Source organism: Equus przewalskii, chromosome 30 (assembly GCF_037783145.1).
Source record: "Equus przewalskii isolate Varuska chromosome 30, EquPr2, whole genome shotgun sequence".
NCBI classification, from domain to species: domain Eukaryota; kingdom Metazoa; phylum Chordata; class Mammalia; order Perissodactyla; family Equidae; genus Equus; species Equus przewalskii.
This window is the reverse complement of record NC_091860.1, coordinates 32,213,990-32,230,657: the sequence shown is the minus strand read 5'-3', so window position 1 is coordinate 32,230,657 and position 16,668 is coordinate 32,213,990. Positions and strand designations below refer to the sequence as shown.

Here is a 16,668-nt window from a genome sequence, read left to right as displayed (position 1 = left end):
AAGACATACACATAAACGTTGACAGCAGCATTATTCATAATAGCCAAAAACTGGAAACAAGCTAAATATCCACACCCCAGTGAATGGATAAACAAAATCTGGTATACATCTATCTAACAGGAAACAGTTCAGCAATAAGAAGGAAAGAACTATTGATGAATGCTACAACATGGACAACACTCAAAAAATTACCCTAAACAAGATACAAAAGAATATATTTTATAATTTCATTCATGAAATGTCTAGAATATTTATAGAGGCATATAAATCAGGTCAGTGGCTCCCTAGGGTTGGGTGTGAGAATGGGAATTAACTGTAAATGGGCATGAGAAAAATTTTGGGGGTGATGGAGATGTTCTAAAACTGGATTGTAGCAATGCTTGCACAATCTATATAGTTACTAAAAATCATTGAATTGTATACTTAAAATAGGTTAATTTTATGGGATTAAATTATACCTAAAGAAAGGTATTAAAAAGCAAATGTGTATTCTGGAATAGTTTGGTGTAATATTGTGTGAATATCAACTGCATCAAGTTGGTTGATACTGTTGTCTTAATATCTTTCTTATGATTATTTCAGAAGGCTATTTTAGAAATCTTCAGTTCTTCTTCTTCTTCTTCTTTTTTTTTTTTTTGCAGAGTAAGAGTTGCCCTGAGCTAGTATCTGTTGCCAATCTTCCTCTTTTTGTTTGTGAGCCACTACCACACCATTGCCACTGACGAGTGGTGTAGGTCTGTGCCCAGGAACTGAAGCTGGGTGCTGAAGTGGAGTGCGAATTTAACCAGTAGGCCACCGGGCTGGCCCTCCAATTATTATTCTTGATTTTTCAATTTTCCCCTTCACTATGCCAGTTTCTGCTTTCTAAATTACAATGTTCTGCTTTTCAGTATATACATATTCATTGTTATGTCTTCCTGGTGAAGTCCTCATTTTCCACTACACAATATCCCTCTTTATATCTTGTACTACTTTGTCCTGTTGTCTACTTTGATATTAACTAGACTTGGTCACCTTCTTATGCTTAATGTTTGCATTGTATATTTTTTCATGACTTTAACTATCCTTGTTTTTCTATTTAAATGTGTCTCTTGTAGACAACATATAGATGTATCTTCCTTTTTTACCCAGTCTGACCACCTATATCTTTTAATTGGGTGTTTGGTCCATTTACATTTATTGTAATAATTGATATGAATGGGTTTAAATCTAACTCTTTGCTATTTGTTTTCTTTCCTTTCCTCTTATTTTTTTTTATTTATTTTTTTAAAAAGATTTTATTTTACTTAAAAGATTTTTAAAAGATTTTATTTTATTCCTTTTTCTCACCAAAGCCCCCTGGTACATAGTTGTATATTTCTTTTAGTTGTGGGTCCTTCTAGTTGTGGCTTGTGGGACACTGCCTCAGCATGCCCCGATGAGTGGTGCCATGTCCATGCCCAGGATCTGAACCAGTGAAACCCTAGGCCGCCAAAGTGGAGCATGCAAACTTAACCACTCGGTCATGGGGCTGGCCCCATTCCTCTTATTTTTTATCTCTGTTGATTTTTCTTGCCTTCTTTTCTAGTAACCAAATATTTTTAAGAGTTTCATTTTATGTCCTCTATTAAATTCTTACCTCTCCTCATTATTCAGTGGTACCTCTAGGGCTAACAATATGCATCCTTAATGGGTCTACATGGTGTCAATATTGTAACTGTTTGCTCTTCAAATCTGACACTGTAAACTTTCTCTCCCACTACTCACTTCCTACTTTCCACTTTCTCCTTCTTACTTCACAAATGTAATGACCATACAACAGCATAATTCCATTCGCCTATCCTTGTCTTTTGTACAATTGTTTTAAAGCATATTACAAAGGAAAAACATAGTATTTTATGCTTACACAGCTATTTATTGTTTCCAGTGTTGTTCTTTCCTTTTTACAGATGTAAGTTTTCATCTAGTATCATTTCCCATCAGACTAAATGATACCCATTAGCATGTTTTCAGTGCAGTTCTGCTGGCATCATCTTTTCTCAGCTTTCAGGTGTCTCATTATGCCTTTACTTCACCCTTGTATATGAAGGATATTTTCACTGGACATGAGCTGACAATCTTTTTTTCCTTTTCAGGACTTTAAAGATGTCTTTCCATTGTCTTCTGGCTTCTGTTTATCTTCATATAAGTCATTCATAATTCATAAGATTGCTCTCCTGTATGTAACATATCTATTTTCCTCTGATTACTTTCAAGATTTCCTCTTAATCTTTGGATTTCAGCACTTTGACTATTATTAACTTAGGTATGATTCTTTTGGTGTGGAAGACTGGCCCTGACCTAACATCTGTTTCCAATTTTCCTCATTTTTTTTCTCCCCAAAGCCCCAGTACATAGTTGTGTATCCTAGTTGTGAGTCCCTCTAGTTCTTCTCTGTGGGATGCTGCCACAGCATGGCTTGATGAGTGGTGTGTAGGTCCACACACAAGATTCAAACCAGTGAACCCCAAGCCACAGAAGTGGAGTGTGCAAACTTAATCACTATGCCACCGGCTCAGTCCCTAAGTATTATTCTTTTTATACTTATCCTGCTTGGGAGTTCACTGAACTTCTGGGATCTGTAAGGTGGTGTTTTACACCAATCTGAGAAGTTTTGACTCTTATTTCTTCGAACAGTTTTTCTGCCCTTTACTCACTCTTTTTTCTTCTTGGATTCCAATTACAAGTATCTGAACATTGTACCACTAATGCTTTAGGTTCTGGTAATCTTTCTTTAATCTTTTGTCTCCCTGTTCTTCAGTTTGGTTAATTTCTCAGCCTATCTCTTCAAGTTCACAGACTCCTTCATCTTTCTTCTCCACTCTGATGTAAGCTGATGCAGTGAAATTTCATTTCAGTATTATACTTTTCAGTTCTAGAGTTTCCATTAATTTTTAAAGTATTTTTCCCTTTCTCTGCTCAAGTATGAAGATAATATTTTTTTCCTTTAGTTCTTGGACATATTCTCATTTGATTCCCTAAGTATTTATAATCGCATATTTAAAAACTGTCCTCTGCTATATCAAACACCTACAGCAGTGCTTTCCAACAGAAACATAATGAGAGCTTTGTATCTAATTTTAAACCTTCTAGTAGCCACATCAAAAACATATGAACAGGTACATTTTAATAATGTATTTTTACATAACTCAAGGTATCCAAAATATTATTCTTTCAACACATAAGAATTAATGAAATATTTTTCAGTTATTTTTTTACATCAACTCCTCAAAATTTGGTGTGCACTCCATGCTTACAGCAAACACAATCAAGACCAGCCACATCCCATGTGCTCAACAGCCACACGTGGTTAGTGGCTACTGTGAGCATGGTGGAGGCCAACTTGTGTTCATTTTCTATTGACCGCTTTTTGCTGCAGCACCAGGCTATATTTCCTGTTTTTCTGCATATCTAGTGATTGTTTATTGAGAACTAGACATTGTGGATGGTATGATCTTTCTTTGAAGGCTTGTGATTCTTGTTTTAGCAGGCAGCTCAATTGTTGGTGATCATCCTGACCTTGAGAAGACTTATTCTTTGCTAGTGTGGATCTGTGGAAAGCTCCAGCCCCTTCATCTTCCCTGAACTCAGATCTCTGTGCCTCAACTTAGCAGGGCAGCCAGGCTCACTGAGATCCCAATCTCTGTGCCAAGGTCTGAAAATTTTCTCCAGGAAGAGAACTGGCAACTGTGGGGCTCACCTCACAGGGTGAGCTTTTCCACTTTCAGGTTCAGTCTAGTACTGCTTGTGGCCTGCAGCCTTAAAGTAGTGTATCATTTATTTTGTGCAGCTTTGCAGTTGTTTACAGTGCATGCATTAGTCTGGTACCACTTGTTTCATTATGGCTAGAAGCAGAAATGCTGGCAAATTAGCCTTACATTTTTATATGTAAAAACTAAAGGAAAGTTTCACCTACGGAAGACTGGCAGTGCAACAATCCTATTTAGATCTTTTCCAGAAACTATAATATTCGTCAGCAGCCAGTCATTTCATGCAGAGACTATAAACTTCAAGAACATTCTCTGAAGAGCAGAGGACACGAGATGAGTCCTAACAAATGTTATCAGCAACCAAGGAAAAGAGAACGAGAGAAAATGAACTACTGCATAAGGACAAAATAGAATGTGAATAAAAATTTTCAGGATGATAGTGCTGGTGTTTATGATTGTACAAAGCTATCCCATGTGATAGTCTCACTAGGGTTCCTGAAAGACAGCAACAAAATGTATTATGTGGTGTAAATGAAAATGCTGGTCAAATAATTAAATGCATATGTTTCACTGAAATAACATTTCCAATATTGTTCTTTTATATTTTGCAAAGACATCTGTACAAGGTTTGCTTTTCTGAAAGTTTTGCCTTTCACCACATATGACACAATAACATTTCTGAGGATAGAGTCAACATGTGAAAAAGCACATACACGAATAATCACATTGCTTCCTGCATTTTAAATTCAATATCTCTCATAAAAAGTGGCTGAGAAAAAGGGCCATCTCCCTGAATACTGTCTAGTTCCAAAGATTTGGTTAAAATATTTTAAATGGGTGTGTTATCCTTGTAAGTCCATTGTTTTTTTTTTTTAAAGATTTTATTTTTTTCCTTTTTCTCCCCCAAAGCCGCCCAGTACATAGTTGTATATTCTTCGTTGTGGGTCCTTCTAGTTGTGGCATGTGGGACGCCGCCTCAACGTGGCTTGATGAGCAGTGCCATGTCTGCGCCCAGGATTCGAACCAACGAAACACTGGGCCGCCAGCAGCGGAGCGTGTGAACTTAACCACTCGGCCACGAGGCCAGCCCCTTAGTAAGTCCATTCTATTTGTTACACAAACACATACAAAATAAAATTTTTCACCAAGTTATAAATTTTGGCAAACTATATCCATAAACTAAATAAATAAACAGGATTAAGTATATTAATTATGCTGATTTAAAAATAGTCCCAAATTACATTTTGTGGCTCAGCATAAGGAAGGAGAGTAAGTAAGCAAATCAGCAAAAAGGACTCCTTTCTTATTAGGATATTATATTCTTGAGATGAAGAATGTTTACTGGATTATCCGTAAATAAAAAACGAAATGACTAAGGTATACACTATTTAAGTTTTGTCTTATAAAGCTCAGGACTTTCACTTTTAAAGGCATGTAAAGCTGAATACTTAAGAGTTGTTTGAAGTAATATTGGATACACATGACCACATCTCTGAGCTCAAGTGTGTGCTTCTATTATGCTCACTGCTTTCAAACATTCTTAGGACTCAACTTCGAAATACTCCAAAAAGTGTTGTATATGTTCAACTATTCTTATTGTGCCCTCAGTTTCTCTCGTGAACAGAAATGGTGGCCTTTAGGGGCCAGCTCCATGGCCGAGTGGTTAAGTTTGAGTGCTCCACTTCAGCGGCCCAGGGTTTCGCGGGTTTGGATCCTGGTCATGGACATGGCACTGCTCATCAGGCCATGCGGAGGCACCGTCCCATATATCACAATCAGAGGCACTCACAACTAGAATATACAATTATATGCTGGGGGGCTCTGGGGAGAGGAAGAAGAAGAAAAAAAAGAAGATTGGCAACAGACATTAGCTCAGGTGCCAATCTTTAAAAGAAAAAATGGCGGCATTTTTAAAACTATTCGAAGTGGCCTGCAAGGTAACTTAGATCTGTACAGAAGATAGAATGGCAACAATGACACAAATAATGTTGGAACCAAAATCACAGAGAAAATATTGAGCAAATTAGGCTCAATCCTTCATGTTTCTAATAGATACCTGGATAATTTAACTTTTTGAAGATCAAGAGATATAGATCATAATTATTTGGGCAAAGTAGAGAACTTAGGTAGTTATATAAAATTCAAGATTAAATAAAAGCAGAAATATAAATGGGATATTACGTTTAACCATTTAGGTCAGGGGTGGGCAGGCCTATGGACTAAATCAGCCCTCTGCCTTCTTCTGTAAATAAAGTTTTAATGGCACGCAGCCACACTCAATCACTGACACGTTGCCTGTGGCTTCTTTCCCACTATAACAGCAGAGTAAAAAGCTGTGACAGACACCACATGGCCCACAGAGACCAAAATACTATCTGCATTTTATAGGAAAAGTTTGATGATACCAGATTTAGGTAATTGACTAAATTTTTCAATTCATTTGGTTTCTTAATATAACATTACAACAGATTTATATTTTAAAGACTTGAGAATAGGCATACACTAGTTTAAGCAGACTAAAAGTCCAACTTCAGTTGGAACTGTGGAGGTACAAACTCTTTTGTTATATGAAGAATTAAATAAAATTTTATAAGACTTTAAAAATCTGTATAATATTTATGAGTCTCAATGAAAAGTTTAAAATACACATTTATACAGATTATATAGATAATAACCTAATTTTCCTTCCAAGTTTAATTTAGAGCATATATACTGTTTCTGGACTTCTGGTTCACAAAGTCTGAATTATAGTATCATTATTTTGAAAGCTAAAAAGACCGTGATTGCTGGGTCAGTAGTAAATTAATTCTAAGGCATGCTCATCACTTTACGAAGCAGGCAGTGGGCCTGCGCTCACCTGGAGGTGTGTAGGCATCCATCGAGGTCTGCACAACCAAGGACCTGCGTTTGGAAGGCATAGGCACTGCCATCTTCCTTTCTTTGTGTTTAGCAAGCGCTGCCTGAACAGCTTCTGTATGGACATCTAAAACAAAAAGAGAGCTCAATTACTCCATTGTTCAGGAACATCCCAAAGGCCTCATGCTTTTTCTCCTTTCTCTCTGGTCCTGTAAAATAGTTTATCTTCCTACAGAAACTCACAAATGGATGGGTGGGGAAGGAAGGAAAAGTAGTATAAACCTGCTAGCTTGAAAGGTGCAGAAAGACGATGTTAAAATTCATTTGCAGTCTTTTATTATTCATTTTATTACCCTAAAATCTGTATAAATAATCAAATACTGGCTACAAACTACTGTGTGATTTTTTCTTTTCTTAGGGTGAGTAAACTTCAATCTTCAGATATTTCTTCATAGGTCCCATTTCCAACCTCATAATTCATTGCAATGTTCTGTTAAGGGAGATATGTACACCTCAGAGGTCATTAGCAATGATTTTAGGTAACACTTACCGGGCTCAGTGTTAGGCCTTTTGAGTTATTAACCCCAGAAATATTTATTGAACGCTACTTTGTAAGGCAGCATCCTCAGGGCTGGGAGTACAGCAGAGAATCAGGTAGACAAGGTAATGTGTCTCAGGCAGCTTACTTTCTAATGGGTAAGAGACAGTAAGGTAGTCAAGTAGGGAAGGAATTAAAACAGGATAAACAGACTGACTCAGTCGCTACTTAATTGTAAGGCCAGGAAAGAGTTCTCTCAGTGTGAAATCTGACCAGGAAGAATGACCAGCCATTTTGTCAAGATGAGACTCCCCAGGACACAGAGAAAAACCAGCTCGACAGCCCTAGACTGAATGAGAACAGAGTTGGCTGAATGAACCCAACACGGGGAGTTGGATGAAGGCTTCATGGGCGTGGTCAGTAGTCTGGTTCCTACACTAAGTCTGACAGGAAAGCACTGGGGGATTTGGGAGGGATGACATAATCTGACTCCACTTTGGTAGACTGCTCTGGCTGCTGTGAAGAAGACTGCAGGAGATCGAGAGTGGAAGCCAGGAACCCAGTTAGAAGGCAGCAGTCAGGCGAGAGACAATTTCACCCACATACTCTGCACAATTCTGTGGAGGCGGCCCTCAGTAGTCCCATTTCACAGAGGAGGAAGCAGAGGCATGAAGCTCTCCCAGAGTCATGAACCTGGTGAGTGGCATCCTAGGGTTGGCACCCAGGTGTGAACACCTCCAGGGCCACACCCTTCACAACTAAGCACACTACAGTCCAGCCGTTCCTGTGAAATCTGTAAATAAGTTTCTTTGGGACAAAGCGCACGCCCTCACATATGTGTAGACCATGGCTGCTTTCACACTGTTAAAGTAGAGTCAAGTAGTTGTGACAGAGATCATAATGGTCCAGAAAGCTGAAAATACTTGCTGGCTGGCCCTTTACAGAAAGCATTTGCCAACCCTGTTTTAGAGTGTATCACACACCAAATACAACAAACTTATTTATTGCTTTATTTTGTTTAGCTGTCATGTGCACTGCTCTTTTCTCCTCAGCTGGACTCAAAGTACTTTAACACAAAAACATAGTTTATTGTCACTCTTTTTCTTAAACTCCCAGAGTAAAACCTGGTGCTTGAATGACTTGGTTTCATGGCCTGAAACTAACGGGCTCATCAATGAGCTGGAGAGTACATCAATTCTTCACCTATTAAACACTTTCACTTTTACATATTTCCCCTTTTAAACTTTTTAGATATCATTTCAAATTTATAGAAAATTTGCAAAAATAATACAAAGAACTCCCATATATTTACACAAATTCACCGATTGTTTACATTTGATCCCAGTGCTTTTTTTCTTGCTAATCATTTAAAAATAAACTGCAGATACCATGCTCCTGTATCTCTAAATATTTCAAAGTATTTCCTAAGAACAGACATTCCCTTATGTGACATAAATTCTCAAAACCAGGACATTTAACAATGATACAAAACTACCATGTTATCCAAAGTCCATGTTCAAATGGTGCCATCTGTCCCAGTAATTTCCTTTTGGTTATTCCATCTTCCTAGTCTATGATCCAAGCCAGGACCGTGGATGCATCCACTTGTCACATTATCTTTACATTCCTTGGATCTGGAACAGTTTCTTAGCTTTTGCACTTCTTGAACTTGGCAATTTTAAAGAATTCAGGCCAGTTATTTTGTAGATTGCCTTCAACTTGGATTTTCTGACATTTCCTCATGATTAGACTCAGAGGATACATTTTAGCAGGAACTGCAGAAGTCTGTCTTTTCCTGGCGGTGTTAACTTTGATCCTTGGTTAAGGTGGTGTCCACCAAGTTCTTCCAAAGTAAAGATGCTACTTTTCCTACTATGAACATATTCTGTTCTTCATCAATTGTTCACGTACTAGTTTTAGCATCCACTGATGATTTCTTAACTCCATCACTCCTTGTAAACCATTAGATCCTTCTACATGTATTAAAAAAATAAGTTATTAGTTTTCCCTTCTCATTTACTTATGTATATCACTATACACTCATGGAATCTATTTAATGGATTATAATTTATAGTTATCATTTTTTATTTTGAGGCTCACATGGCCCCAGTTTGGACCAGGAAAATCCCTTCAAGCTGGCCTCTATGTCCTGTTGGCAGGTCTTCATCATTTTTTAAACACTTTCTTACTTTCTGTTACAGCACATGCCCCAGACTCATGTTCTACTTTCCCTACTGCAGCCCTGGAATCAGAGACCTAGCTCCTTTTAGTAAACAATGGTATTTAGAAACTAAGATTTGGGCACTAGGTATGTTCATTGCTACCAGGAGTGTCTCCAGGCCCTCTCAGCAGACAGAACATACACACTTGTGCCCTTCACAGACACACACACACACACACACATACCAATTTATACACACATATCTCGATAATACTTCTACCCACATCTATAGCTTTGAAAGCCACAGGTTCAAACTAATATCTCCCATTTCAATCCAACATTATATGATTCATTCTAGCCTTTAACTTTTCCATAATTCTAACTCTTTTATCCAAGAAAATTAGCTCCTATTATCCTCAATATATTCACTAATTTGCTTAAGCTTGGGAGATACAGAAAGTAATTTTAGAACTGCTAGCTAATACCAGTGTGAAATTAATGTTGTGTCTAGTTTTGGCCTATTATGAAAATCTATTGTGAAGATTTATACACATGCATTTATATGGACAGCCATTTTCATTTCTCTTGGGTAAACATCTAAAAGTGTCATTGATGGGCTGTATGGTAAGTGCATGTTTAAATTTTAAAGAAATCATCAAACTGTTTGCCAAGTGGTTATAATATTTTACATCTGCATCAGTAAGGTACAAAATTCGTCTCGCTATATCTTTACCAACACTTGGTACCGTCAGTCTTTTCCCTGGTAGCCATTCTCATGGTAGTGAAGTACTAACTCATCATGGATTTAAGTTCGCATTTACCTGACAGCTTCTGTTGAGCACCTTTCATGGGCTTATTGCACATTTGTATATCACCTGCTGTGAAGCATCTGTTCAAGTTTTTGTCGATTTTTGAGGTGCCTTTTTAGTACTGATTTATAGTAGTTCTTGATATATTATGGGTACAAGTTATCTTTTAGATACATGTTTTGAAATTATTTACCCTGAGCCTGTGGTTCACCTTTCATACCCTTAACAGAGTACCTGATGAGAAATTTTTAATTTTCATGAGATTCACTTATTTTTTCCTTTCTAGTTAGTGTTTTTTGAATGCTATGAAACCTTTGCCTATCTGAAGGTCCAAAAGTTACTCTCCTTTGTTTTCTTCCAGAAGTGCTATAGTTTTACCTTTTACGTCTAGGTCTAGAAGCCATCTCAGGTTCATTTTTCTAAGTAGTGGAAGTTGATGTTGGAATTCACTCTTTCCCCATATGTTTACCTAATTTTTCAAGTACCATTTGTTCTAAAGATTTTCCTTTTCTCATTAAATTACCTTGGCTCCTCTGTCAAGTACCACCTGACTCTATAGGTATGGGTCTGATCTTGGACTCTCTATCTGGTGTAGTTAACCTATGTGTCTAACCTTCTAATAGTTCTACACTATTTTGATTTTTGTAGGTTTTTTTGTTAGAATATCATTTATTGAAGCCACATCTCAGAGAAATTTATATTTTACCAATGTTTTTTACTGTGGCAAAAAACAGGTAACCTAAAATTCACCCTCCCAACAACTTCCGTGTAGTCAGTACTACACTGTCAATCACATGCACATGGTTGCGTAACAGATTCCCAGAACCCCCCATCCTGCATAACTGAAACTCTACGCTCACCTGACAGCAACTCCTCCACCAAAGCAGTGGCACCCCCATTCTATTTTCTGTTTCTATGAGTTTCACTACTCTAGGTACCTCATATAAGCGGGATCATGCAGTTTTTGTCTTTTTCTGACTGGCTTATTTCACACAGCATAACGTCCTCAAGGTTCATTCACGCTGTAGCTGTGTCAGAATTTCCTTTCTTCTTAAGGCTGAATAATATTCCCTTGTATTTATATACCACATTTTCTTCATTTATCCATTGATGGATATTTAAGTTGCATCCACCTCCTAGCTATTGTGAATAACGCTGTTATGATCACAGGCATAGAAACAACTATTCAAGTCCCTGCTTTCAATTCTTTCAGATACATCCCCAGAAGTAGGATTGCTGGATCATACGGTAATTCTATTTTTAACTTTTTGAGGAACCTACATATTGTTTTCCACAGCAGCTGTACCATTTCACATTCCTATCAACAGTGCACAAGAGTTCTGATTTCTCCACATCTTCCCACCAACAGAGCCAACAGCTGGTGCTTCATCAAAATAATAGTGTGGTGCTTCACCAAAAGCACCAAACAACAGCTGCTCTTTTAATAGTGGCCATCCTAACAGGTGTGAGGTGATATCTCGTGGTTTGATTTGCATTTCCCTGATGATTAGTGACATTGAGCATCTTTTCAGACATCCACTGGTTATTTGTAAATCTTTGGAAAAGTGTCTTTTTAAGACATTTGACCATTTTTTTAATTAGCTTATTTGTTGTTAAGGAGTCGTATGAGTTTTTATTATATGTGACAGATATATGATTTGCAAATATTTTCTCCCATTCTGTGGGTTTTTGCACTCTACACATCATTTCCTTACCTGTGCAAAGAGTATATTTGTGGGCTCTCTATTCTGTTCCATTAGTCTATATGTCTGTCTTTATGCCATACCACACTGTTTTTTTTTTTTTTTTTTTTAAAGAATGATTTTTTTTTTTTTAAAGATTTTATTTTTTCCTTTTTCTCCCCAAAGGCCCCCGGTACACAGTTGCATATTCCTTGTTGTGGGTCCCTCTAGTTGTGGCATGTGGGACGCCGCCCCAGCGTGGTTTGATGAGCAGTGTCATGTCCGCGCCCAGGATTCGAACCAACGAAACACTGGGCCGCCTGCAGCGGAGCCGCGAACCCAACCGCTCGGCCACGGGGCCAGCCCCCATACCACACTGTTTTGATTACTGTAGCTTTGCAATGTTTTGAAATCAGGAAGTGTGAGGCCTCCAGCTTTGCTCTTCTTTTTCAGGATTGTTTTGGCTTTTCAGTGTCATTTGAGATTCCATATGAATTTTAGGATTGTTTCCTCTATTTCTGCAAACAATGCTATTGGGATTTTGATAGGGATGGTTATTGTAGTTTTGTAATAAGTTTTGAAATTAGGTAGTGTGAGTCCTCCAAATTTGTCCTTTTCAAATTTGTTTTGGCTATCCAAATTTGATCCCATTTTCAAGGAAATTTTAGAAATATCCTGCAATTTCTACAAAAATCCTGTTGGGATTTTGACTGGATTCATATTAAGTCTATAAATCAATGGAGAGAGAGTCAATATCTTAATACTGAGTCTTCCAATCCATGAGTGTGGTGTATCTCTCCATTTATTTCTCCTTTAATTTCTATTAACAAGGTTTTCTAACTTTTCACTGAAGAGTTCCTCATAAGTGTTGGATGTTACTGGCATTATTGTAAAAAGAATTGTTTTTTTATTTCACTTTCAATTTTTGTTGCTAGCATATACAAATACAATTAGGTTTTTATATTGAACTTGTATCTTGCACCTTTACAAAATTCACATTATTTCTAGCAGTTTTTCAAATTTCTTAAAATTTTCTAAATAAACCATCTGTCTGTAAATCAAGATAGTTTTACCCCTTCCTTTCCAGTCTTTGTTGTTTACTTATTTTTCTTGCCTTATTTCATTGGTTAGGACTCCCAGTAAGTACAACATGGAATAGAACTGGTGAGAATGGCTATCCTTACCTTGTTCCTGATTGCAGGAGGAAAGCATTCAGTCTTCTACCATTAAGGATGATGTTAGCTATAGGGTTTTTTCCCCAGCTGGTCTTTAACAAATAAAGTAAGTTCCCTCCTGCTCCTAATTTTTAAAGAATATCTGTAAGGAACAATTAAAGAATTTCTGTAAGGAAAGACGACTGAATTTTGCCAAATGTTTTTAGCATCTAGCAAGGTGATCAAATGAGTTTTCTCCTTTATTTTGTTAACACGGTGAATGACATCAATTGACTGACTGTCTGAACCAAGTTTGCAACACAAAACTATACTACACGACAGGGATAAACCCTAAGTGGTCATTATGTATATATATAAAAGTATATATATATATATATTTTATACTTTTATATGTTTCTGGTTTGATTTACTAATAATTAAGAGGTTTTGCATCTGTATGTCAAGAAGTATAAAGGGTCTGAGATTTTACCTGACACACAAGCTAACGAGCGAGCCTGCCACAGTTCCATGGATGCTGGCAGAAGACACAAGACTCCTATGTCAGAAACAAAGAACTTTACTACACACAGCAAGAGCAGTAGCTAAGGTATCAGCATTTGCATCAGTTCCTGAGCACAAGTTCCCCCAGGGTAAAATGAAGAGAGCTAGGTGACATCTGCACATGCAGTGGGGTAGATTACAGGAAACAAACCCTGATCTTAGAGTACCCAAACCTCTTACCATGAGCAGATAGTCAAATTTTCTACATTTTGGTTTTACTAAAGTGTGTTTTCTAAGGAATTTGTCCATTTTGTCATTTCATCATTGTAAAATTCATCAGCACAAAATTTTTTATATTCTTATCTTCCTTTTAATATCTATAGGAACTGTAGCATAAACCTATTTATTTGTGACATTGGTTATATATGTTTTCTTTTCTCCTTGATCAATCTTGCCAGATTTTCTATTTCTCTTTTTCTTCATTTCATTGCTTTCTGCTATTAACTTTATTATTTCTTTCCTTCTACTTATTTTGGCTTAATTTTCTATTTCTAGTCATTGAAGTAGAAAATTGTATCACTGATTTTAACTTTTCTTCTTTTCTGAGATAAGCATTTAAAGCTGTGTATTTCCCCCTTGCACTCCTTTAGTTTCTTTCCGCAAACTTTGATAAGTTGTATTTTCATTTCCATTTAGTTTAAATGTTTTCTAATTTCCCTTATGATTTATTCTTTGTCCTATGGGTAATTTAGAACAATACTGTTTAACTTCTAAATATGTCGGGCTTCTCTAGACATCTTATTGATTTCGAATTTGATTCTATTGCAATGAAAGAAAGTATCCTGTAAGATTTTAAAATTCATTGAAATTTTTTTTATGGTCCAGCATGTAGTCCATGTGTAGTTAGAAGGAATGTTCATTTTGTAGTTTTTGGGTACACTGTTCTATAAATGTCAATTAGGCCAAGATGATTTATTCTCTTTTCAGATCTTCAACATCTTTCCTAAATTTTATAACTAGATGTTCTTTCAGTTACTGAAAGAGGAATGTTAAGATTCTCCAATTAAGATTGGAGATTTGTCTATTTCTCCCCTTTGTTTTCTAACTTTTAGCTTTATAGATTTTGAAGCTTTGTTCCTACATGCATATATATTAAGATTTGTTATTTCCTTCTGATTCATTGACCCTTTTATTGTTATGAAATGTCCGTCTTTAACTCTGGTCATATTCTTTCCCTTGAAATAAACTTTGCCTGATTACTATAGTCACTTCAACTTCCTTATGCTGTTTGCATAGTATATATTTTTTACATCCTTTTAATTTCAACCTATTTCCCTCTTTTTTAAAGTACACTTTTTTTTTTTGGAGGAAGATTAGCCCTGTGCTAACATCTGCTGCCAATCCTCCTCTTTTTTGCCGAGGAAGACTGACCCTGAGCTAACATCACTGCCCGTCTTCCTCTACTTTATATGGGATGCCTACCACAGCATGGCTTGACAAGCGGTGCATAGGTCTGCACCTGGGATCTGAACCAGCGAACCCCAGGCCACCAAAGTGGAATGCATGAACCTAACCGCTGCACCACTGGGCCAGCCCCTAAAGTACACCTTTTATAAACAATATATAGTTGAGTTTTGTTTTTAATCCACTTTGAGAATCCCTGCCTTTTGTCCATTTATGCTTAACAGTTGCATGTAAGTCTGATATTTTGCTATTTATTGTCTATTTGTTGCATTGGACTTTTATTCTTCTGTTTCTCCTTTCTTTTCTACTTTTGGTTTAATCAAGTTTTTTTTCTTTAGTATTCCATCTTAGTTCCCTTATTGGATTGGTAGCCATATCTGTATGTATTATTTTTAATGGTTGATGTAGGAATTACAACATGTATCCTTAACACACTCTACTTAGTGTTAATATTGTCCCACTTTGAAAGAAAAAAACCTTTGCAATAGAATTCCATTTATCTCCATTTCTTTGTGTTATTGTTGTCATATATTTCACAACTAAATTTATAACTACCACTACACAATGTTATAATTTTAGCTTTAATTTAAACAGTTATTTTTAATGATATTAAGGAAAAAAATCGGTATCTTCATTCTTTCTTTTATATGAATTCTATCTGTTCTTTCCTTTTAGCCTTAAGTATGTCCTTCACATATCTCATAGATCAGGTCTGCCAGCACTGAATTCTCTGCTGGCCCCAGCTGTCTCTTCTGACACCGTAAGCCAGTAAGACTGGATTTCAGTGGCTGCGAGTCATGCATATACCGGAGAGTGCCCACAGGAAAAACGCTGCAATTCTTACCAGGTTCAGTTCCTAATTTCAAAGGTAGACTCCTCTTCATTTCTGCCCACTTTCAATCATTCACCGGTGCCTTCCAAAAACAAAACTGTTTTCAGGGGATAGCACAGATTTTATCACATGTCTGTAAGATCAGTCTGACCAATCTACTAACCCATTACTGGAGCTGGAAGCACTTCTAATTTATTAAAAGATACTTTTTGATAGTCACAGAATTCTGTGTTGACTTTTTTATTCGGTCTTTTAATGATGCTATTCAGTGTTTCTAAAGAGAAGTCAGCTGTAAATTGCCTTGTTGTTTCCCTTTAATATAATCTATTCTGTTCTGTCTGATTTCAAGATTTTCTTTTTATCTTTGGTTTTCTTTGGTTTGACCACAATGCACCCAGGAGTGCTTTTCTTTATCTTCATCCTGCTTGAGGTTCATTGAACTTCTTGGATCTGAAGTTTGTTTACATCAAATCTGGGGAAATTTTAGCCATTATTTTTTCAAATCTTTTGTGTGTCCATTCTCTCCTCTCCTCCTGGGACTCCAATTACATGTGTATCAGACAGCTCACTACTGCCTCACAGATCACTAAGGCTGTTCTTCAGAATGAGTCATTTCTATTGCTCTATCTTCAGGTTTATTAAGTATTTGCTGTCTTGGATCTGCTATCAGGCCTGTCCGCCTGAGGTTTCAGTGCTGATGTTGTGCATCGCACTGCTACAATTCCCATTTGGCTCCTTTAATAGTTTCCATTACTGTTCTGAGTTCCCTACTGTTCCTTCATTTTGAGCATATTTCCTTCCAGTCCTTAAAGGAGTTACAACAGCTGCTGTAAAGTCCTTGTCTGCAGTTGGCTTTATTAACTGTTTTCTCTTGACCATGGGTCACATTTTCCTGCTTCTTTACATGTCTAGAGGTTTTTGATAGTGTAATGGAGCCTGCGGA

General features: G+C 36.9%; 1 protein-coding gene across 26 annotated transcripts in view; it reads right to left on the bottom strand.

The window, feature by feature from the left end:
- DIP2C (disco interacting protein 2 homolog C) overlaps positions 1–16,668 on the bottom strand; it is a 469,882-nt gene that overhangs the window by 176,623 nt on the left and 276,591 nt on the right. For 24 of the 26 annotated variants that reach the window (XM_070601291.1, XM_070601280.1, XM_070601282.1 and 21 more), the window contains one exon: positions 6,586–6,711. In XM_070601291.1, the coding sequence (XP_070457392.1) occupies positions 6,586–6,711 (126 nt within the window). Of the gene's footprint in view, positions 1–6,585; positions 6,712–12,958; positions 13,092–13,418; positions 13,485–15,737; positions 15,803–16,668 lie in introns of those variants that run through there. The other 2 variants (XM_070601293.1, XM_070601292.1) reach the window with 2 other exon arrangements.